General features: G+C 45.9%; 1 protein-coding gene across 1 annotated transcript; it reads right to left on the bottom strand.

The window, feature by feature from the left end:
• Positions 1-1398: 1398 nt before the first annotated feature.
• Positions 1399-23370, bottom strand: YIPF5 (Yip1 domain family member 5). Its single transcript, XM_077265838.1, has 6 exons — positions 23133-23370; positions 18708-18827; positions 8725-8894; positions 6662-6807; positions 3673-3854; positions 1399-2279 (listed from the first exon to the last, which is right to left on the bottom strand). The coding sequence occupies exons 2-6, from the start codon at positions 18815-18817 to the stop codon at positions 2117-2119; spliced, it is 771 nt and encodes a 256-aa protein (XP_077121953.1). The 5' UTR covers positions 18818-18827; positions 23133-23370; the 3' UTR covers positions 1399-2116.
• Positions 23371-24157: the final 787 nt, after the last annotated feature.

Genomic DNA, 24157 nt, shown 5'->3' with positions numbered 1-24157 from the left:
CCTGGTTGCTAGGGAATCCCCACATGTAATCAAGCAGGCTAGCGGCTGTAAATCATCCAGCTGCCGCGAAGAAAATCTCGGAGGACTAAAAAATACTCGCAGGACACCCGAGCGTGCTCGGGAAATCTCGAGTAACGAGTATATATTCTCATCACTATTCAACTTCCATCTCACAGGCAGACATGGTTGCAATACAGTAGAGCAGTGACAGCTCATCACTAAAGTTGAAACACTGAGGGACACCTGCAGAGGTGTGAGTTATATAATCATACACAGCAGTGAGATCAGGACCATTACTTGGTTCACCATTGTTAACGCCCCCTTTTATTTGTCCGGCCCAACTCATTTACATATAACAAAAACGTGGAGTTCTCTGGAATAAGACATCGGATTGCAGATATCAACGCATCTTTTTATTCAGCTTCCCATGACCTGCATGCACATATAGACTGTGTAGGAGTCTTAATCCTTCTGACAGATTCCCTTTAAGTCCAAGTACTTTTCAGTTTTCATAAACCTGCTCATTGTAATTTAATTTGCGATTGTGCGAACTAAAGCATACTTTGTAACAGTGATCCCCAACCTTTTGTTATCTTGTGAATCACATCCAGACACTCATTTATTTCCCCCTTCCCCTCCAGTATATGTACATCTAGATGTGCTGTACAGGGATATTCACAAAAGTCACCATCTGAAGAAACTAATTTCATAGCCGATTGCTAGACCTGATGTTAATACAATGAGCTCAGAGACTGCTGTGAGCCACACACCATGGGTCCAGGAGGCAGATGTGCCTCCCAAGCAAGAGGTTGGGGAGCATTACTTTTTAGTGACTGTTCTCATTACTTGCACTTGCTTGAAATATTAGCAAAATTAATCCAAAGACTTTGCAGCCCAAGACTAACTGGGTTGTCTTTTTTTTTTTTTTTTTTTAAGCAGTGTATCATTATGACGGATGGACAACTGACATGAAGATCAGAAAAATCGGCAACTCATGTGGGGTATTCATGGTATGCAGTGGCCAGGATGAACAAAATATAGCCCAATGACGGAAAACCGGGTCATGAAGTAGCCCTCCATAACTGGATTTAAGAAATCCCACAAATCCCAAACTATCAATGGTCCACCAATGTTCGAGCAATGAAGTCACATTGTTGTCATGTGATTGCAGCAAATCAGTGGCTAATTATTGGCTGCAGCAGGGATCATGTGACAACAATATCATTTCAGACTTGTAAATTATTGAGGAATACAAGGATTTATTAAAAAGGGTGTTTGAATCATAGTTAAAAAAAAATATATGATAAGTCACCTTAAATGTTGTAGTATCAGGGAAAATATCACCTATATAAGGTTTGTTTTTATAAGCTCTGATCAAAATTATCTTAAACACATGACTTGGATGCTCACTTTTAATCATTTCAAAGTTCCAGATTTATAAATACATTAATTTTCTTGTACTGATCCAGCATTGCAGCCCGAATTAATTCAGAGCAGCATTCACAATTCTGCTGATAGCAGAGCTGAAATCACTCAGCATTCATTGACTATTAAATATATGCACCATTCAGTATTCTAATGTAGGAAAACCAGAAGCTAATTTAAAAGCTCAACGTTTTTGGAAAAGTATCTGTCAACAAGTTTTTACGTATCGATGGATAACAAGCAGAATTACGACTGCAGCTCTGGGCTATATATAATAAAGGCTATAACATTGGACCACATTAAAAACTGTAAACGTACAGAATTTGTCATCTAAATGTAAACTGTGAAATAGCATTGAACATAGAGTGGAACACTGAGAAATTCATTAGCTTCTATTAAAAAATAGAACACCTCTTGAACTCAGAATCTTCTTTATTACTTTCAAATTTTGCCTCTTTATGGAACTCCCAGCATGCTTGATGTTTCAGTGAGTAAATGCTACAAAACGTTAGCACGTTATAATATTCTGAGCAACTTCAGTATTTAAAAGTCCTATATAAAACACGAATAAAGACGTACATCACTTGATCCCAAAAGGTGTGCAAGATAACGGCTTAGTGATCCGCAACAGCAGATTAGATCCATCTTCAAAATATGTTTGGCCCATGGTAGTCCAACTTTAATGTGCAGCTCAAAACACAGAAATCAGAGCGAATACACCATATAGTAAAGCACATGGATAGGCGACGAGGAGCTGCTGTCCTTCCATGGCCAAAGCAGAAATGAAGATCTTGGAAGCAGAGAAGCTGCACCAGCCGATTATTAATGCTGTGAGGAGAACGCCAACAATCCCTCTGTAATAAACACAAAGCCATATATTACTACATTATAAAAAGAATAAAATACAAGACATGGAAATGCAAACATCTACTTCACATACATCAAGATAAGATAAAAATAATGGGGAGACCAAAAGTGAAGAAGTTTGTAGCTGTGGCTTAACTGATTGCAGACTGCACATGGCATAAAACTTTTGGACGGTCCTCATTATTCGGCAAGGCTAATTTAGAGTAAGCAGCTGAACGGAGATTAGCTGGACACTGCACACGTTAGCCCTTTCCCTACGAAGCAAGTTTCCACCTTTCTTGCAAATATATCATCTTCGTTCCCAATTTGTTGTTCTGGAGACGTGCACTGCGTCATTTTTAAGTGGGCTCTCCTCTTCAGCATTTCCGTATACGTAGATGTTAGAGAAAAAGACTAAGGTCACCACTAAATATTAATGGGATCATTCAAACATATACCGTAGCATAAGCGAATTGTATTCAAAGAAAAAAAAGTTGTTTTTAAACGACAATTGTGATCACCTAATCAATTTTATTACACAACAGAAAGAAAAACATTTAAAAAGCCAAAATACTTCCTGTAAATAATTATATTAAGGTAACTGCCCAAAGATAATGGTGTAATATAGAATAGTAAAAGAAGCACTGAACCATAGTTATAATGTAGATTAATATTGTGCTGTTGAACAGATAAGCCAAAAATAAGTATGAGCCCCACGCACAACAATCTACGTAGTTTTTTCTTTAGGGTAGAAAGACCAAATTATAACTTTTTTTTTTTTTTTTTGCCATAAAAAGCTGGCACTGAGGAATAAGGACCTTTTAACATGTAGGATAAAGTTTGTGATAGTTGTCCATTTTGATACTCACCTACCTCCACCCACCTGAATCCGGGAATGATGGTTTTAACTTACAGGAAGAAGAGACATCACTGCTCCACCAGCAGGAGGACCACTGCAGCAATCAGGTGACTTCAGCAGCCCCTAATCAGATATTTTATGATGATGGCTGCAGACTGCTGCCGTGCGGAGTAGTGACAACAGTTTGCGGTCTCTGTGTAGTTGATGCAGCAGCCTGTGCTGAATCCAGATGGTTCCCAGTAGGGAAGTATTACTGGGAGTTTTTTTTTTTCCTTTAACATATCCTGGTCCCTGAGTAAAGTTTTATTTTGCCTGGACAACTCCTTTCAGGGAGGGGGGGGGGGGGGGGGGATGTTATGTTTCGAGACTATGGGGAAGAGGCAAATTGTGTATGTATTAAGAAGAATTAACTACTGACGAGTGTTCAATTTCAAGATTACAAGAGAACCTGTCCTACCCATGGAGTAAAGGGTAACGTTCCACTTGAATTATTTAGATTAAAAAAAAAAAAAAAAAAAAAACAAACAAAAACACAGACTTACTGCAAAGAAAAAACTACCGCAAATCCAGACAGGATAATCATTGGAAGAAGACAGTAGCCCAATACACTGGAGACGCAGCCAAAGGAAACTCCGGTCATACTCATCAAATTAAGAAGGCAGAACATCCCTAGACAGCCGATTGCACTGATCCCATAGACATATCCAAACTGAATTTTCCCAGCCTGGCAGACAAGTTAAGAAAATGGAATTACAATGAAAGTATTACAAAATTAAGATTTAAAACGTACAAGCTTTCCTCATACTCATTTTTACTTTTTCTACTTTTAGAAAATTTGACTTCATATTTTTTTTGTTACAGAAGCAGCGGTATAGCTGCATAGGCGTCTCTCCTCCAACATATACAGGTCCTTCTCAAAAAATTAGCATATAGTGTTAAATTTCATTATTTACCATAATGTAATGATTACAATTAAACTTTCATATATTATAGATTCATTATCCACCAACTGAAATTTGTCAGGTCTTTTATTGTTTTAATACTGATGATTTTGGCATACAACTCCTGATAACCCAAAAAACCTGTCTCAATAATTTAGCATATTTCACCCGGCCAATCAAATAAAAGTGTTTTTTAATAACAAACAAAAAAACCATCAAATAATAATGTTCAGTTATGCACTCAATACTTGGTCGGGAATCCTTTGGCAGAAATGACTGCTTCAATGCGGCGTGGCATGGAGGCAATCAGCCTGTGACACTGCTGAGATGTTATGGAGGCCCAGGATGCTTCAATAGAGGCCTTAAGCTCATCCAGAGTGTTGGGTCTTGCGTCTCTCAACTTTCTCTTCACAATATCCCACAGATTCTCTATGGGGTTCAGGTCAGGAGAGTTGGCAGGCCAATTGAGCACAGTAATACCATGGTCAGTAAACCATTTACCAGTGGTTTTGGCACTGTGAGCAGGTGCCAGGTCGTGCTGAAAAATGAAATCTTCATCTCCATAAAGCATTTCAGCCGATGGAAGCATGAAGTGCTCCAAAATCTCCTGATAGCTAGCTGCATTGACCCTGCCCTTGATGAAACACAGTGGACCAACACCAGCAGCTGACATGGCACCCCACACCATCACTGACTGTGGGTACTTGACACTGGACTTCAGGCATTTTGGCATTTCCTTCTCCCCAGTCTTCCTCCAGACTCTGGCACCTTGATTTCCGAATGACATGCAAAATTTGCTTTCATCAGAAAAAAGTACTTGGGACCACTTAGCAACAGTCCAGTGCTGCTTCTCTGTAGCCCAGGTCAGGCGCTTCTGCCGCTGTTTATGGTTCAAAAGTGGCTTTACCTGGGGAATGCGGCACCTGTAGCCCATTTCCTGCACACGCCTGTGCACGGTGGCTCTGGATGTTTCCACACCAGACTCAGTCCACTGCTTCCTCAGGTTCCCCAAGGTCTGGAATCAGTCCTTCTCCACAATCTTCCTCAGGGTCCGGTCACCTCTTCTCGTTGTACAGCGTTTTCTGCCACATTGTTTCCTTCCAACAGACTTACCATTGAGGTGCCTTGATACAGCACTCTGGGAACAGCCTATTTGTTGAGAAATTTCTTTCTGGGTCTTACCCTCTTGCTTGAGGGTGTCAATGATGGCCTTCTTGACATCTGTCAGGTCGCTAGTCTTACCCATGATGGGGGTTTTGAGTAATGAACCAGGCAGGGAGTTTTTAAAAGCCTCAGGTATCTTTTGCATGTGTTTAGAGTTAATTAGTTGATTCAGAAGATTAGGGTAATAGGTCGTTTAGAGAACCTTTTCTTGATATGCTAATTTATTGAGACAGGTTTTTTGGGTTATCAGGAGTTGTATGCCAAAATCATCAGTATTAAAACAATAAAAGACCTGACAAATTTCAGTTGGTGGATAATGAATCTATAATATATGAAAGTTTAATTGTAATCATTACATTATGGTAAATAATGAAATTTAACACTATATGCTAATTTTTTGAGAAGGACCTGTATACTTTTTGTAGAGCTCCGGTATACCAGCCAGATTTGCATAGGACTACACTGCTAGATTTCTCAGGAATCTACAAAAACTATAATTTTTTATTATGGATCAAGTATTTTTACAGCTATCGCACTACATCTATATGTAAAACATTGACAGGTTCCATTTTATGCTAAGGAGTCTTCCAGTGAAAACAAGTAATTGCTTATCCAAAGGATAGGAGATAACCCACTGATTGGTGGATGTCTTGCCGATCAGCAAATTTTTACCCTAGTTATAAAATGGCGCATTGGGCGAGATGTCTGACCACCTCCCCATTCATTTTCTATAGAGCTGCCAGAAAAAAAAAAAAAAAAAAAAAACACAAGAGAAGTTCGGCAGCCCCGCAGGGAATGAATGAAGCAAGTGAAGCATGAAAACTTCCACTTACTTCAAGCAAGATACCCCCTCACCAATCAGCAAGTTAACATTACTCCTGTGGATAGGTAATAACTTGTTCTACCTGGACAACTCCTTTAATGTTGGGAAAAAACTAAGTTTAATATACAAACAAAAATACACTTTATACATTTTGTGCAGCATAAAGGGCTTGTCCCACTTCAGAAACTTTTGCCTGTCAAAAATACCCAAAACTGCTTTACTTCCCTTCCCTGGGGCTGCTCTGGCGATTGCATATAGGCTGCGACCAATCACCAAGCACAGCAGTTTGTGCTGACTACATCAACCGAGCACAGTGATTGGCTACAGCAGTCATATGCCCTGTTGTCACCACTGCAACAAATAAACAATCAGCGGCAGATAGCAAGCTCTGGCGCCAAGGAAGGTGAGCAATAGCTCCATTTATTTCATACATTAAAAAGCCTTTGCTTAACTAAAATTTAGTATTGGACATCCCCTTGAATGGGTTATATCAAAGCAGAGGAATAAAACTAGCCATAAAAGAGAACAGTTTTATTTTAGGGGCTGTAACAAACCACCTAACAATCAGATTTAAATAATAAATTAACAAAAAATGCTAAATACCAGCAACAACGTGGCACCAAATGCAAGACAGAAAACCATTGGTCCAGTCAGATCTGTTTCGTTCATGATGCTGCCATCGGCTATCTTCAGAGGGTGTAGCACCGTTAACGTCTTCTGCCAAATGTGGTCAAAATTGATTCCAAGCTCTGCAGAGAAGGAATGCATATGTTACCTGGATATGTGGACAGATATGTGCTAAACTATTGTTTAGCCATTAGTACACTACATTTTAGATTTTCGTATTATCTGTAACATTTTTGTGAATATCCAGCTAAGCAGTGACCAAAATAGCTCAAGAGAACTGGGGGTTCTTAAGTTTCAATTAAAATGGCAAGATGGTTGATGCTGAGCTTTAGATGATCAATCTAAGGCTACTTTCACACTAGCGTCGGGAACAACCCGTCGCTGCGCGTCGGGCCGACGTTCCAGACGCTAGTGTGGTCTCCGCCGCACAACGGGGGCAGCGGATGCATATTTCCCACGCATCCGCTGCCCCATTGTGATGTGCGGGGAAGTGCGGGGAGGTGGGGGCGGAGTTCCGACTGCGCATGCGCGGTCGGAAAAAGCGGACCGTCGGGAGCAAAAAACGTTACATGTAACGTTTTTTTCTCCCGACGGACCGCTACCATACGCCCAAACGCCGCCAAACGCATTCACCGTTTGGAAATGCGTCGCAAATGCGTCGCTAATGTTACTCTATGACGAAACAACGTATCCAGCAAAAACTTTTGCTGGATGCGGCGTTTCGCAAAAACGACGCATTTGCGACGTATTGCAGTTAACGCTAGTGTGAAACTAGCCTAACTCCTTTCCAACTGGGCAATTTTCTATTTTTTTGTGCTTTCGTTTCATCCTCCCCTTCTTCCAAGAGCCATATGTTTTTTTGACAGACGTACGAGGGCTTGTTTTATTGCAGACACCTTCCACTTTAACAAGTGATGTACTAGAAGGCAGGGACATAATGCCAAGTATGGCAGAAACGTGGAGGAAAAAAAAAGGGCAATTTTGCAATCGGTGCTTTTTTTTTTTTTTTAATACAGTATTCATTATATGGTAAAATTAATATGTGGCGAAATCCTCCAAGGCAGCACAATTATAGTGATGCCAAACTTTTTTTATTTATGCAATGAAAAAAAAAAAAAAAAAAGTTATTTTTATTGATGCTATTACGGTTTACGATATTTTGACTTTTTTTTTGTAATGTTGCATTGGCGGCAAAAACTGCAATTCTAGCATTTTGATTTTTTTTTTCAATACATTTACCAATCGAGTCAAACTTTTTTTTTTCTTCCCCCCCATTCGGACTTTTACAGACGTAGAGATACAAGTATTTTCATTTTAGTTTCTTATTTTTAATGATGGAAAGAGCGGGCGACTTAAACCTTTAAAAGGTTTTCAGATTTTTAAGGACTTTTTACTTTAGGTTTAGTTCCCTTTGTGGACCTAGACCTATGACTGTCAGATCTCTTATACTACATATAGCAATACTGAAGTATTGCTGTATATAGGAAGAAAAAAAAATTGCACCACGTGATTGTGGAACAGGGGAGCTGATGTGACCCTGGGGTATGTGCTGCCCTATGTTATGAATGTTACTTTCAGAGAATGACTGTGGCATTTACACAAGTTAACAACCGCAGGAGGAGCACTGCTCCACTTGCGGCTGTTAGTGGCAGATGATGGCTCTGCTATTCAGCCATTATCATGTTGGTAAGAAGTTAGGCAAGTGGCTAAAATCTACAGAAATTATGAAGACAGCCATCTACAGAGCTTGGCTTTCATACACCAGTACTATTGACTTTGAATGGCACAGCAGTGCAAATGATGGATAGCCGCTCCATTCACATGGGGAACATTTGACCACTGTTCTTGTGTTTGGTAGGAGATCTAAATTTGGGACCTCAGCTATCAGACACTCTTATTCTTTTGATTTTTGAAAAAAAACTTTTAAGTGTCAAAACTTCGGGAAACAAATAATATATACATATTTTAGATAGTGTGGTGTACTGCTAACTGAACCCAATTCGACACAATCACTGCTTTTTACATAGACTGGACTTTACCTTCTAACAAAGGTGGCTCATCATCAAAACTGCTTCCATACACAGAATCTGGAGAAGTCGGAGTGTAAGTGTGCGTTGGTTGGTAGATCTGTCCTGTGTAAGGCTGCTGTTGAGCCATCATGTCTGAAGGAATAAAGCCACCTTGTTGGCTATAGTCATATTGGTATTGTCTGAAAAATAGAAGCGAATGCAGAAGTCAATCAGCTTTCATTAAGTATGTTTTTAAATTCATAGGACAGTATCATTAAAAAGTTATCAGGTTTTCCCCATAGAAACACAGCATTTGCCAATTTATAATGTTAAAAGCTGTTCAGTAAAATTCTATGTTTCTGCCCTACCTATTGACAGCACATATTTCACATTACAAGTGAAATTGGTTATGACTACACATCACATTATGGCCAGCATACAAATTCACAAGATCAAAAAACTTTTTTTCCCCTTTTTAAATAAAATAAAGGGAGTCACAACTAACTCACATCTAAATCTCGGGGCAGAAATGTAAAAAAAAAAAAAAAATAGATAAGAGATTAAAAAAAAAAAAAAACAGCTCATCAAGAGAATGCCAAGGGTGTGCAAAGCAGTCATCAAAGCAAAAGGTGGCTACTTTGAAGAACCTAGAATATAAGACATAAGTTCAGTTGTTTCACACTTTTTTGTTAAGTATATAATTCCACATGTGTTAATTAATAGTTTTGATGCCTTCAGTGTGAATGTACGATTTTCATAGTCATAAAAATACAGAAAAATCTTTAAATGAGAAGGTGTGTCCAAACTTTTGGTCTGTACTGTATGTACGATATTTTAGTGGTGGTATGAATTTTTTCACTGTATCTGTAATTTTACAAGATTAATAGTTATATTTTAATGTATCCTTAACCCCTTTACCCCCAAGGGTGGTTTGCACGTTAATGACCAGGCCAATTTTTACAATTCTGACCACTGTCCCTTTATGAGGTAAAAACTCTGGAACGCTTCAACGGATACCGGTGATTCTGACATTGTTTTCTTGTGACATATTGTACTTCATGATAGTGGTAAAATTTCTTTGATATTACCTGCGTTTGTGAAAAAAACGGAAATTTGGCGAAAATTTTGAAAATTTCGCAATTTTCAAACTTTGAATTTTTATGCAATTAAATCACAGAGATATGTCACACAAAATACTTAAGTAACATTTCCCACATGTCTACTTTACATCAGCACACTTTTGGAACCAAAATTTTTTTTTGTTAGGGAGTTATAAGGGTTAAAAGTTGACCAGCAATTTCCCATTTTTACAACACCATTTTTTTTTTAGGGACCACATCTCATTTGAAGTCATTTTGAGGGGTCTATATGATAGAAAATACCCAAGTGTGACACCATTCTAAAAACTGCACCCCTCAAGGTGCTCAAAACCATATTCAAGAAGTTTATTAACCCTTCAGGTGTTTCACAGGAATTTTTGGAATGTTTAAATAAAAATGAACATTATCTTTTTTTTCACAAAAAATTTACTTCAGCTCCAATTTTTTTATTTTACCAAGGGTAACAGGAGAAAATGGACCCCAAAAGTTGTACAACTTGTCCTGAGTACGCTGATACCCCATATGTGGGGGTAAACCACTGTTTGGGAGCATGGCAGAGCTCGGAAGTGAAGGAGCGCCATTTGACTTTTCAATGCAAAATTGACAGGAATTGAGATGGCACGCCATGTTGCGTTTGGAGAGCCACTGATGTGCCTAAACATTGAAACCCCCCACAAGTGACACCATTTTGGAAAGTAGACCTCCTAAGGAACTTATCTAGATGTGTGGTGAGCACTTTGACCCATTAAGTGATTCACAGAAGTTTATAATGCAGAGCCGTAAAAATAAAAAAATCATTTTTTCACAAAAATTATCTTTTCGCCCCCAATTTTTCATTTTCCCAAGGGTAAGAGAAGAAATTGGACCTCAAAAGTTGTTGTAGAATTTGTCCTGAGTACGCTGATACCCCATATGTAGGGGTAAACCACTGTTTGGGCGCATGGGAGAGCTCGGAAGGGAAGGAGCGCCGTTTGACTGTACAATGCAAAATTGACAGGAATTGAGATGGGACGCCATGTTGCGTTTGGAGAGCCCCTGATGTGCCTAAACAGTGGAAACCCCCCCCCCCCCCCCCCAATTATAACAAACTCTAATCCAAACACATCCCTAACCCTAATCTCAACGGTAACCCTAACCACACCCCTAACCCTGACACACCCCTAACCCTATTCCCAACCGTAAATGTAATCTAAACCCTAACCCTAACTTTAGCCCCAACCCTAACTGTAGCCTTAACCCTAGCCCCAACCCTAACCCTTGCCCTAATGGGAAAATGGAAATAAATACATTTTTTTAATTTTTCGCTAACTAAGGGGGTGATGAAGATGGGTTTGATTTACTTTTGTAGAGGGTTTTTTAGCGGATTTTTATGATTGGCAGCCGTCACACACTGAAAGACTGTTTTTATTGCAAAAAATATTTTTTGTGTTACCACATTTTGAGAGCTATAATTTTTCCATATTTTGGTCCACAGAGTCATGTGAGGTCTTGTTTTTTGCGGGACGAGTTGACGTTTTTATTGGTGACATTTTCAGCCACGTGACATTTTTTGATCGCTTTTTATTCTGATTTTTGTGAGGCAGAATGACCAAAAACCAGCTATTCATGAATTTCTTTTGGGGGGAGGCGTTTATACCGTTCCGTGTTTGGTAAAATGGATAAAGCAGTTTTATTCTTCGGGTCAGTACGATTACAGCAATACCTCATTTATATCATTTTTTTATGTTTTGGCGCTTTTATACGATAAAAACTATTTTATAGAAAAATAATTATTTTTTCATCGCTTTATTCTGAGGACTATAACTTTTTTATTTTTTCTTTGATGACGCTGTATGGTGGCTCGTTTTTTGCGGGACAAGATGACGTTTTCAGCGGTACCATGGTTATTTATATCCGTCTTTTTGATAGCGTGTTATTCCACTTTTTGTTTGGCGGTATGATAAAGCGTTATTTTTTGCCTCTTTCTTTTTTTTTTAAAACGGTGTTCACTGAAGGGGTTAAGTAGTGGGACAGTTTTATAGGTCGGGTCGTTACGGACGCGGCGATACTAAATGTGTGTACTTTTATTGTTTTTTTATTATTTAGATAAAGAAATGTATTTATAAGAATCATTTTTTTTTTTTTTTTTTTTTTTTTTTTTTACACATGTGAATAGAGGGATTTTTGGTTCTTACCGTAAAATCTCTTTCTTGGAGCCTTCATTGGGGGACACAGGTAACCATGGGTGTATGCTGCTGTCACTAGGAGGCTGACACTATGCAAATAAAGAAGAAGTAACTCCTCCCCGGCAGTATACACCCTCCGACAGGCACCAGGCAACTCAGTTGGTGCAAAAGCAGTAGTAGGAACAGGCAATATAAAACTCAACCTATGTACCAACCCACAACAACGGCACGTTAGCCAACACGGTACAACTTCAAGGGAGGGTGCTGTGTCCCCCAATGAAGGCTCCAAGAAAGATTTTACGGTAAGAACCAAAAATCCCTCTTTCTTTCTCGCTTCATTGGGGGACACAGGTAACCATGGGACGTCCCAAAGCAGTCCCTAGGGCGGGTATTCTGCAGAAAAAGAGGAGTCAGGTTGGCCGGTGAGAAACCGCCGCCTGCAGTATCCTCCTACCCAGGCTCGCGTCCGCGGAAGCCTGAGTATGCACCCCGTAGAATTTGACAAAGGTGTGCATGGAAGACCACGTAGCGGCCTTGCAAACCTGCGAGGCCGAAGCTTGGTGACGAACTGCCCAGGAAGCTCCCACTGCCCGGGTAGAGTGAGCCTTCACCCCCGAAGGAGGCTGTTTGTCTTGGACGCGGTATGCCTCCAAAACCGCCGAACGAGTCCAACGAGCAATCGTGGACTTGGAGGCCGGAAGACCCTTTCGACGCCCATCCGAGACGACGAACAGAGGATCGGCCTGACGAAAAGAGGCAGTTCTGGCAATGTAAATCCGGATAGCCCTGACCACATCCAGCTTGTGAAGGGATTTCTCCAATGGATGAACCGGGGAAGGGCAAAAGGACGGGAGGACAATGTCCTCGTTGATATGAAAAGATGAGACAACTTTCGGTAAGAAGGAAGGAACCGGACGAAGAACCACCTTGTCTTGATGCAGGACCAGAAAGGGAGAACGACAGGATAAAGCCGCCAGCTCTGAAACCCTTCTAATGGAGGTGATGGCGATCAAAAAGGCTACCTTCCAGGATAGAAGCGAGAAGGAAACATCCTGAGGCGGTTCAAAGGGCGGCCGCTGCAGGGCATCTAAGACAAGGTTGAGATCCCAAGGCTCAACAGGAGACCGGTAAGGGGGAGCTATATGAGCGACCCCCTGGATGACGGTCCTCACCTGAGGCAGGGAAGCCAGGTCTCTTTGAAAAAGAATTGATAGAGCGGAGATCTGACCCTTCAAAGTGCTAAGGGAAAGACCCGAATCTAGGCCCGTTTGAAGAAAGCTGAGAAGGGAAGGAAGGGAAAAGGTCATAGGAAACAGATTGTTATCCTGACACCACCGGAAAAAGGCCTTCCAACATCTGTGGTAGACACGCGATGAGGCCGGTTTCCTCGCTCTTATCATAGTCTGGATGACGCTATGAGAAAAACCCGCGTTCTTCAGGACCGCGGCCTCAACTGCCATACCGTTAAATTCAGCGACCGAGAATTCGGGTGGGAGAGAGGCCCCTGTGAAAGAAGGTCCGGAAGATCCGGAAGTCTCCACGGAACATCCGATAACATGTTTATCAGCTCTGCGTACCAGGCTCTGCGAGGCCAATCTGGAGCTACCAAGAGTACGGGGACCCCTTCCGACTTGATCTTCTTTACGACCCTTGGGATCAGAGGGAGAGGCGGGAACAGATAGGGCATCCGGAACTGGGCCCAAGAGATCACGAGAGCGTCGCATCCGACGGCCATCGGGTCCCGAGACCTGGCGACGTACTGGGGAACTTTGTGGTTTGCCCGGGAGGCCATCAAGTCGACGTCTGGAACGCCCCACCGCTGGCAAATCTGGCTGAAGATTGCTGGAAGAAGAGACCACTCGCCCGCCACGATGCCCTGGCGACTTAGAAAGTCGGCCTCCCAATTGTCCACCCCTGGGATGTGGACGGCTGACAGAGAGGGAACATGACCCTCCGCCCAGCGGAAAATTTTTGCTACTTCCGCCATGACTTGACTGCTGCGAGTCCCCCCTTGGTGATTTATGTATGCCACGGCCGTGGCGTTGTCCGACTGAATGCGGACCGGCTTTCCCGAAAGGAGGGACTCCCAGCGGATGAGGGCTAGGAAGATGGCTCTGATTTCCAAGAGGTTGATCGAGAGGCACGCCTCTCGAGCAGTCCAGCGGCCCTGGGCTGTGAGGTGGAGAAAGACCGCTCCCCAACCTTGGAGACTGGCGTCGGTGGTAATCACCTGCCAGTGGGGGGGGTAAAAATGACCTCCCGCGCAGAACGGAGGTGGACAGCGTCCACCAAGAGAGAGACTGTCTCGTCCTGGGGGAGAGGCGAAACGGACGGTCCAGGGAAAGCGGGTTCCTGTCCCAGGCAGACAGAAGAGCCAGCTGGAGGGGACGAGAGTGGAACTGAGCATAGGGGACCGCTTCCATAGAAGCGACCATTCTCCCCAGAACTCTCATGGCTAGACGAAGGGACAGAGGACTCGGACCCTTTAGCGCTCTGACACCCCGACGAAGAGAAAGAAACTTCTCCTTGGGAAGGAAGACCTGAGCCCGAAAGGTATCGAATTCCATGCCTAGGAACTCCAGCCGCTGGGTTGGAATCAAGGAAGACTTCTGGTAGTTGATCAACCAGCCTAGGCGAACTAAGGTGTCCAGAGTAAGATGGAGGCTCTGGCTGCAATCCCCCTGGGATGAGCCCTTGAACAATAGATCGTCGAGGTATGGGATTACCAGAATCCCTTTTGAACGCAGGATGGCCATGACAGCTGCCATGACCTTCGTAAAGACCCTGGGAGCAGATGCCAGCCCGAAGGGGAGGGCAGTGAACTGGTAATGATGCTCCCTGATCGCGAATCGGAGGAACCTCTGATGCTGCACGCAAATAGGAATGTGAAGGTACGCATCCCGAATGTCCACTGAGCACAGAAACTCTCCCGGCTCCATGGACGCGATCACCGAGCGCAGAGATTCCATTTTGAAGTGTTGAATCCGAAGGTGGCGGTTCAATCGTTTGAGATCCAGAATCGGACGGAGAGAGCCGTCCTTTTTTGGAACCACGAACAGGTTTGAATAAAACCCGGAAAACCGCTGGCGAAAAGGCACCGGCACTACGACTCCCGAGGCGAGGAGCGAATCGACGGCCTGGAGAAGCCCTGGAAGATGAGAGGGCTGTTTGGGAGGACGAGAGAGCATGAAACGTCTTCCTGGGGGCGAAGAAAACTCTATTTTGTAGCCTGACGTGACGATCTCCCTGACCCAGGCGTCGTCGACTACTGAAAGCCAAACCTCTGAGAATAGAAGAAGGCGGCCTCCCACCCTGGAAGGAGTTCCAGGTGGGGGCGACCCGTCATTTATTAGAAAACCTGCGGCCCCGAGATCCCGATGGTTTTGCGGGGTGGCTCTTGGCTCTCCAGCGTGGCGGAGGCCTGAAAGAAGGTTTTCTACGGTCCCCTTGTGAGGAGGAACGGTCCTGGACGGGGTTTCCCGAAGAGGCAAAAGACCGAAAGGGACGAAAGGACTGGGGACCCCTCCTGTTGAAGAGACGTTTAGGCTTGGACTGGGGTAAGGAGGTACTCTTACCGCCAGTAGCGTCCGAGATCATTTGATCTAGCTGCGAGCCGAAGAGTCTGGAGCCCTGGAAGGGCAGACCAGTGAGCGATTTCTTAGATGCGGGATCAGCGTTCCACGCCTTTAACCAAAGAATCCGGCGAATGGCGACAATGTTGCCATTAGCCCTGGTAGAGCAGGCCGCTGCATCAAGGGAGGCATTCATCAGGTATTTTCCTGCCAGTGAAATCTGATCCGCTAATTCAGACAGTTCTTCAGCAGGAGCAGAGGCCGAAATGCCCCTGCGCAGGGTCTTGGCCCAGGCTGATACAGCCTTGGCTACCCATGATGAGGCGAAAATAGGGCAAAGGGAGGCTCCGGAGGCCTCAAATGCTGATTTTGCTAGCGCCTCGATTTGTCTGTCCGAGGGGTCCTTAAGGGAAGCCGCGTCCGGAATAGACAGAACTGTCTGTGAGGATAGCCTGGACACAGGCGGGTCGACCTTAGGAGACTCGGACCACTTGGAGACCAGGTCGGAGTGAAAAGGGTATAACACATCAAGCAGTTTCCTGCCTGGGAAACGCTTGCCAGGGTTTTCCCAGTGAGTGGCGGTAGTGTTGTCAAACTCCTTGTGATTAGGGAAAACCCTAGAGGGACGTTTAATCCGTTTAAAAGCAACGGAGACGTCCTGAGAGCTTGCCTCATCCTCCTTAAGATCAAGCGTCTGAACGATAGCTGAAATAAGGCTATCAACCATGTCTTGTGTTCCGGAAGTCTGATCTGCATCCGAGTCAGATTCCGACTGAGAAGTTACGTCAGACCCGAGGTCCGCCTGTGAGGAAGGGGAACGGGCAGATAGGGGAATCCCGATGTGGTCCGGTGAACTGGAGAAGGATCTAGATAAGGTCCGTTTTCTGTCTCTTTTGTCCGGTCTGCCTCTGTGAGAGTCTAGGACAGGTGCGGGCGAATCGCCGTGAGAGGCGTTCGTGGCACTGGTGGCATTAGAGAGAAGCGGGATGCGTTCAAGTGCCTGGACCAGGGACTGAGAAACCTTAGTCAGGTCGGACACAGATTGAGACATAGCAACAGCCCACTCCGGGGGAGGGGGGGTGCACTCATCCCGGGACCCTGAAGCTTCCAGGGGAGCTGACATGGTGGGAGGAACGCAGGACGGGCAGAAAGGAGAAGGCTGACCTGAAACCCACTTTTTCTTACAGTGAGCGCAGGCGTAATGGATGGCCGTAGGGGCAAAGACCGGGGTGGGGTCGGACATAGGTGAATATTACCTTGTCCCCAGAGAATACTGCCAGGTGGAGTAGGAGGTAGCGCTGAGCCTGGTGAAAGACAGCGGTAACCGCAGGTGCCTGTGTTCCCCCGAGAAATCCTGTGTCCCACGCGATGAGCAGACGCTGACACGCTGACAGGGAGCAGGAAGCAGGAGAAAAGAGCGCGGAGAAAGTGCGACGCTGTGGGCGTGCACAGGACCGAAGGGGAGAAAGAAAGGAACGCCCCCTGTAAAACTGAAAGCAATCCGGCCGCTATACCGTCGACCGCCACAAGAGGGCGCTCAAGCGGCAAGAAAGGGAAAAGCAGGGAGACGCTGCACATCCCGGCCGCACTAATTCCGGCCACCACCAGAGGGCGCTCAAGCGCTAAGAAAGCAAAAACATGAGGCAGAGAGAAATGGCGGGCGAACGAGCCTGCAAGTTTGAATAAGGAGGGGGAAAAGATGCCAGCCTTCCTGCTCCCATTCCTACGTGGTCTCAACGCCCGAATATGCAGCCCACTTCCCTGTCAGATGCTCCCCTATGGTAAGAGGAGATCGCCGCTGGGCAGAGTATTGGTGGGGGGGGGGGGGGGGGGGGGGGGGATTTTGTTGATTGAAGATTCCCTACCTGCAGATGAGGAATCATCAGGATCCCTGGTAGATAGAGGGTCCTGGAAGTAGTCCTCCTTCCCGCGCCACGACTCTCCGGCGCAGAAGACGGCGTCGACCCCTGAACAGGGGGAGAGGGTCACTGGATGTGACCGCCGTCTTCCTCTCAGCCCGCTCCGAGGAGAGGGATGAGGAGGGGAAACGGGCAGGACTGGCCACCGAAGAAAGGGTCACCCTGAACACCCGAATGGGTGACAGGGGACAAAGTCCTGCCCAGCGGGTCCGAGAGGGTGCGATGTGGGTGATACCACACTGCTCTCTCGGTCGCTCAAAGTGGGGAAAACAGGGTGAGAAAAACTGCACCCTGTTACCCTGAAGAAAGTATCTGAAAAAGAAAGGGGAAATGATTAAAAACACACAACAAATCCCTGTAAAAGAAATGCGGATCTGGTGTTAGATCCAGGTCCGCCTCCTACAGACACTAAGCAAAAACTGAGTTGCCTGGTGCCTGTCGGAGGGTGTATACTGCCGGGGAGGAGTTACTTCTTCTTTATTTGCATAGTGTCAGCCTCCTAGTGACAGCAGCATACACCCATGGTTACCTGTGTCCCCCAATGAAGCGAGAAAGAAATTTTTTTCTCTACACTACAACATTGCCCCAGGGGGCACATCATGTTATAGTGCAAGATCGCTGATCTGACACTTTGCTGTGCACTGTGTTAGATCGGCGATCTGACGTGCACAGTCCCAGGAGGCTTCCCGGCGCCTGCTCTGAGCAGGCGCTGTGAAGCCACCTCCCTGCAGGACCCGGATGCCGCGGCCATTTTGGATCCAGGCCTGCTGCAGCGAGGAGGTGGTAAGAGACCCTCGGAGCAACGCGATCACATTGCGTTGATCCGGGGGTCTCAGGGAAGCACGCAGGGAGCCCCCTCCCTGCGCGATGCTTCCCTCTACCGCCGGAACACTGCGATCATGTTTGGTCGCAGTGTCCCGGGGGTTAATGTGCCGGGGGCGGCCCGTGACCGCTCCTGGCACATAGTGCCGGATGTCAGCTGCGATAGTCAGCTGACACCCAGCTGCGATCGGCTGCGCTCCCCCCGTGAGCTCGGCCAATCGCATATGACATACTATCCTGTCGGTGGTCATACGGGCCCACCCCACCTCGACGGGATAGTACGTCTAATGTCAGAAAGGGGTTAAATTGGTATCGAGCAGAGGACATGTAAAAGGAATCGCCAGAGTCAGCAGATTTTCACAGCAGACTACAAATATATCCATATATGTCAATGAGATTTCTATTGACAAGAAATATTATAGAAAAGCTTCTCACTTGTCATACTGTGCTCCACTTTGTCCATTGTAGTTGTAACCCTGAGAGTGATCATCAATACTATAGCTTGTTTGGTAGAAGTCTTGATTGAAGTTATCAAAGTTTGACATGGCAGCAGCTCTGAAACACAAGGAAAGGAATTAAATATGTGACTGGACAACACCTTTTGAAACAACAAAGAAACAAGGAGTTTGCAGCAGCTTTGCAGTGTCTTTAGGGTATGCTTCCACGGTCAGTAAACGCTGCGGATTGGACGCTACGTACAGATGTTACAGCATAGTGGATGGGATTTTATGAAATCCCATCTCCACTATGCGTGCAGCAACCAGACATGCGGCGTGTCTTTCTAGACCACAGCATATCTATTTATCTCGCGGAGACGCTCAGTCTCCAGAAGATAAATATCACCATCCGATGTATAGGACGCAGTGATTACGCATAGTTCAATGAACACATGCGGAATCACCGCGCGTACAAAATTCCGCGCGTACATGGAGCGGACATGTGCTGCGTCTAAAGCGCTGCAAATACTGACCGTGGAAACATACTCTTATAGTCCTGAGATGTGTAACAACACAAATGGTTCTCTGGTGCAAAGAAAAAAACAGAACACTTCAGAAACGTCTCTGTATAGATCAATAAGTAATGTTTTATACATGTTGAAACTCCAATTAAAGTTACTAGTGATGAGCGAAGTTGTTATATGAGCATGATCGAGTGCTATTAAATTATCTTCGGCATGCTCTAACACTATTTTTGAGTCGCTGTGGCTGCATGTCTCGTTTGTTAGGCAATCCCTGCATGTGTTGTGGCTGTCGTACAGCTGCAAGACATCTAGCCACGGCAATTTGAAAATTCTATCTGAGCATGTCGAATATACTCTATTAGCACTTGAGCATGCTGGGATAACACCTTATCTGATCATGCTGGCTCAACACTAATTCCTACCATTTGAAGATAAATGCTGAAAATTCCTTGCTTGTTTCATGGTGGCTATTTTTATTAATAGGAACCTAGATAATTTGACCACCACATCAGGACACCATGTGTGCTCTACTAGGGCTATATAGAAGAGGTTGTTTGGGGCCAAAACAACTTGAGAGCTATTTACAGGCTTTTTAAATGACCTGTGAAAGAATAAACTCATATTCATCTCTTGTACCATTATGTCACATAAGCGCTGCAGCCAATCGGTTGCTTGCCTGTACTATATTGTCAGGGTTGATATCAGCTCTGAAAGAATATTAATGAGCAGCGTTCATGGGACATGTCACACGAGCCGTACAGACAGTATTTGAGGGGAGAAAAAGCTTTTATTTTACTTCAGGAACTCTGGCATTTATAGAGGTGTTATACGAGGGGCCACACAGGGCATAACGAACGCGAGGGGCCGCACAGGGCATAACGAACGCGAGGGGCCACACAGGGCATAACGAACGCGAGGGGCCACACAGGGCATAACGAACGCGAGGGGCCACACAGGGCATAACGAACGCGAGGGGCCACACAGGGCATAACGAACGCGAGGGGCCACACAGGGCATTTCATCTGCGTTTTTACACCTGCGGATTCCTAATAAGGAGCAGGTGTAAAACGCTGCGGAATGCGCACAAAGAATTGACATGCTGCGGAAATTAAACTGCTGTGTTTCCGCGCTGTATTTTCCGCAGCATGTGCACTGCGGATTTGGTTTTCCATAGGTTAACATGCTACTGTATAAGGCTACGTTCACATTTGCGTTGTGCGCCGCAGCGTCGGCGCCGCAGCGCACAACGCAAACAAAAACGCAGCAAAACGCATGCACAACGCTGCATTTTGCGCCGCATGCGTCGTTTTTTTTTCATTGAATTTGGACGCAGCAAAAATGCAACTTGCTGCGTCCTCTGCGCCCCGACGCGGGCGCCGCAGCGACGCATGCGGCGCAAAACGCAAGTGCGCCGCATGTCCATGCGCCCCCATGTTAAATATAGGGGCGCATGACGCATGCGGCGCCGCTGCGGCGCCCGACGCTGCGGCGCTGGCCGCAAATGTGAACGTAGCCTAACGCATGGAAAACTGCTGCAGATCCGCAGCCAAATCCGCAAAGTGTGCTCATACCCTTACTGCGACAGACAGCCGGCTCAGCAGCCTCTACCACCCAGTAGATCCGCACTGATGCCCCTATAAATAATAATGCTTCTTAAGTGCCCACTTTAATTATGTCCCGAGTCCCCCCATGTACAGTAACAATGGCCCCAGCATTGCTGATGTCAGCAGGCGGTCAAGGGACTCTTTCGGCTTCTCTCAATTCTCTTCTATTGAAAGAAACCAAACCTTTCTAGTCGACACAAGCACATAGTAAACATGTGGTCGCATGACTGCCTGATAACGCCAGCGATATTGGGGGGCTCATGCAGCAGGCGCTCTGTGTCATGATTTGGCAGTTTGCTTATTTTTAAATTATTAAAATTATTAAAGCACCACTATCAGGGTTTTTTCACTGCTGGAGTGGTGCTTTAAGCACAAGTCCCCTCCCTGCCCCGGTCATATACTCATCCTCCGCTGTATTCACCGTTATTTTTTTTTTTGGCACAGCTCCAGTCCCGAGGCTCCATCTTGTGAGCACAGCTTCTGATTGGCCAGAAGTTAGAAGCTGCGTCAAAAGTGCTCAATGTAAGTCTATGAGGGCCAGGAAGAGGCCAGAACAAGGCCAGAAAGAGGCTCTTATAGACTCACACTGATTAGTGACCTCCGCACCGCTCCATCAAACACTGGAGTAGCGGACAAGTCACAAACTGCAGGAGATGGACCCAAGCGGTGCGGTGGCAAAAACAGATTAAAACGCCAGAAGCTGAGTATGAGACAGTTGGTCTTGGATTGAGGCTATGTGAACACGTTGCGGATTCGTGTGCGGATTTTTCTGTGCAGACTTTGAAAAATCCGCAGGTAAAACGCACTGCGTTACTTGCGGATTTCCAGCGTTTTTTGTGCGGATTCCACCTGTGGTTTTACACCTGTGGATGCCTATTGAGGAGCAGGTGTAAACCGCTGCAGAATCCGCACAAAGAATTGACATGCTGCAGAAAATACAAAGCAGCGTTTCCACACGGTATTTTCCGCAGCATGTGCACTGCGGATTTGGTTTTCCATAGGTTTACATGGTACTGTATACCGGGTGGAAAACAGCTGTGAATCTGCAACCAAATCCACAACGTGTGCACATACCCTTAAAGCGCCACTCCAGCGGTGAAAAAAAAGCTGGAGTGGTGCTTTAAATGTGATGCAGCTCATGGCTTACCCAGCTGGATAGTATAATAAGCCCCCTACCTCCCCATCCCAGAGAACAACTATTACATGTGATGGAGTGCATATAATCTCTTAACAAAACCGTATAATAATCAGCCCCCAGTGCCATCGCCCCTCACCCACCTCAGGCCTCACAATACCCTTATCTTCTCACATTCAGCCCCCAGTGCCCTGTCTCCCTCCCCCCACAATAACCCCATTCTCTCACATTTACCCCCCAGTGACTATGACATGCCTATCAATCTAAGGGTACCGTCACACAGTGCCATTTTCATCGCTACGACGGCACGATTCGTGACGTTACAGCGTCGTATAAGTATCGCTCCAGCGTCGTATACTGCGGTCACACGTTGCAATACACGGCGCTGGAGCGATAATTTCATGACGTATTTGCGATGTAGAAGCCATTGGTTACTGTGCGCACATCGTATACAACCTGTGTCACACAATGCAATCATGCCGCCACAGCGGGACACTAGACGACGAAAGAAAGTTTCAAACGATCTGCTACGACGTACGATTCTCAGCGGGGATCCGGATCGCAGTAGCGTGTCAGACACAGCGATATCGTAAATGCATCGCTGGAACGTCACGAATCGTGCCGTTGTAGCGATCAAAATTGTACTGTGTGACGGTACCCTAATGCATTTTATCGCCACTTACCAATGAAGTTTGCAGCAGGACGAGGAAGTATCTGAGTGAAATGCAGGTGGGCACTAGGACCCAGCATGCCTGCCCTGAGCCAGTCCCAGTATGCACACTGAGGGAAGAAACCTGCAGCCTGGGAGAAGCCCCTGAGGTCGGCCAGCACAATACAGTGCAGGAGGGAGATGTGCAACTGGCCACTGTCCGGCCAGCGTGCAGAAGCTCCTTCAGGCAGGAGAGCAGACATTATGCTGCTCTCCTCATGAGCTGTATTGTGCCTCAGCACGGAAGTGGCAGTGTCGGCTCCCGGTGGGCCCCTTCATGTGACAGGGCCCGGGGCGAAGGCCCCCTCTGCCCCCCCAGTAGCTAGGCTACTGGTCTACAATACACAGCTGACTGAGCGCACAGCGACAGAAGAGGCTACACACCGCACGCACAGCGACAGAAGAGGCTACACGCCGCACACACAGCCGCCCGCTAGCCAGGCGCACTCACCTCCCCGGCCGCTATTGCCGCAGCACACTCCAGTCTCCCGTTACTACGTGTCAAACCCTACGATTCACATCCGGGTTACCGCTCGCTCAGAGACTTTCACATATGCGCAGTAGTGCTAGAGGAATCCGCCAATCAGCGTCTACACAGACTCGCCCCGCCCACAGCCAAGGAGATGAGACCGGATGTCGCAGTGGTTTTCGCGCCAGTTGCTGTGTAGTTGGCAGCGAGTGTGGATGCTGCTGCTGCTGCTGCTGCTTGTGTCTTGCTATTAGGAATTGTCACGAGGATGCGCCCACCCAGACATACGTTTTGTCGTCTGCCTTAGTCAGGGGGGTGGTGTCATCCAGAGAAAGGGAGGTTTAAAAATAAAGACATAAGTATAACAAAACCCGGCACTCAACTTCAATGTAGGTGGCTGGAACATTTATTATGTAGTACCAACAAAAACGTTTCGGTCCATGTGACCTTCCTCAGTTACGAGTTATGGAGTGTGTAGAAGTAGATCTTTTTGCCAATAGAACCCTGTTGGAATCACTTGTATGCCAGAGCCCAGCTGCTGGAATGAGCTAGAAGCTGTCTCGTGTCCGGAGTCAGACGCGGCGTCCACCGCTAGTCGCTCTGTGTGCCGGAGACACAGATCTACTTCTACACACTCCATAACTCGTAACTGAGGAAGGTCAGATGGACCGAAACGTTTTTGTTGGTACTACATAATACATTTTCCAGCCACCTACATTGAAGTTGAGTGCCGGGTTTTGTTATAGCTCAAGGTGTGGGAACCTACCCGTGCACCTAAGAAGCAGTGCTCACGGGTTCAGTTCACCTAAAAATAAAGACAGACCGCTAGGAATAGGTGTGGGGTGTGGCTTAACGCAGGCTGGCACAGGAGGTCACAGTATATTGCCACCAGCCCCCCACGTACCGAGGGAATAGAGAGTGAGCGGGGGACACACCCAGGACGCAGTGCGAATCTGCGTTCCACCCAGCCAATTGGTATTGTAGCCAGTGATGTCAACGGTCACACG

The sequence above is a fragment of the Ranitomeya variabilis genome, chromosome 5, assembly GCF_051348905.1.
Source record: "Ranitomeya variabilis isolate aRanVar5 chromosome 5, aRanVar5.hap1, whole genome shotgun sequence".
Classification (NCBI taxonomy): Eukaryota; Metazoa; Chordata; class Amphibia; order Anura; family Dendrobatidae; genus Ranitomeya; species Ranitomeya variabilis.
Note: the sequence above shows the minus strand (reverse complement) of the source record. Positions and strands in the feature narration are given on the sequence as shown.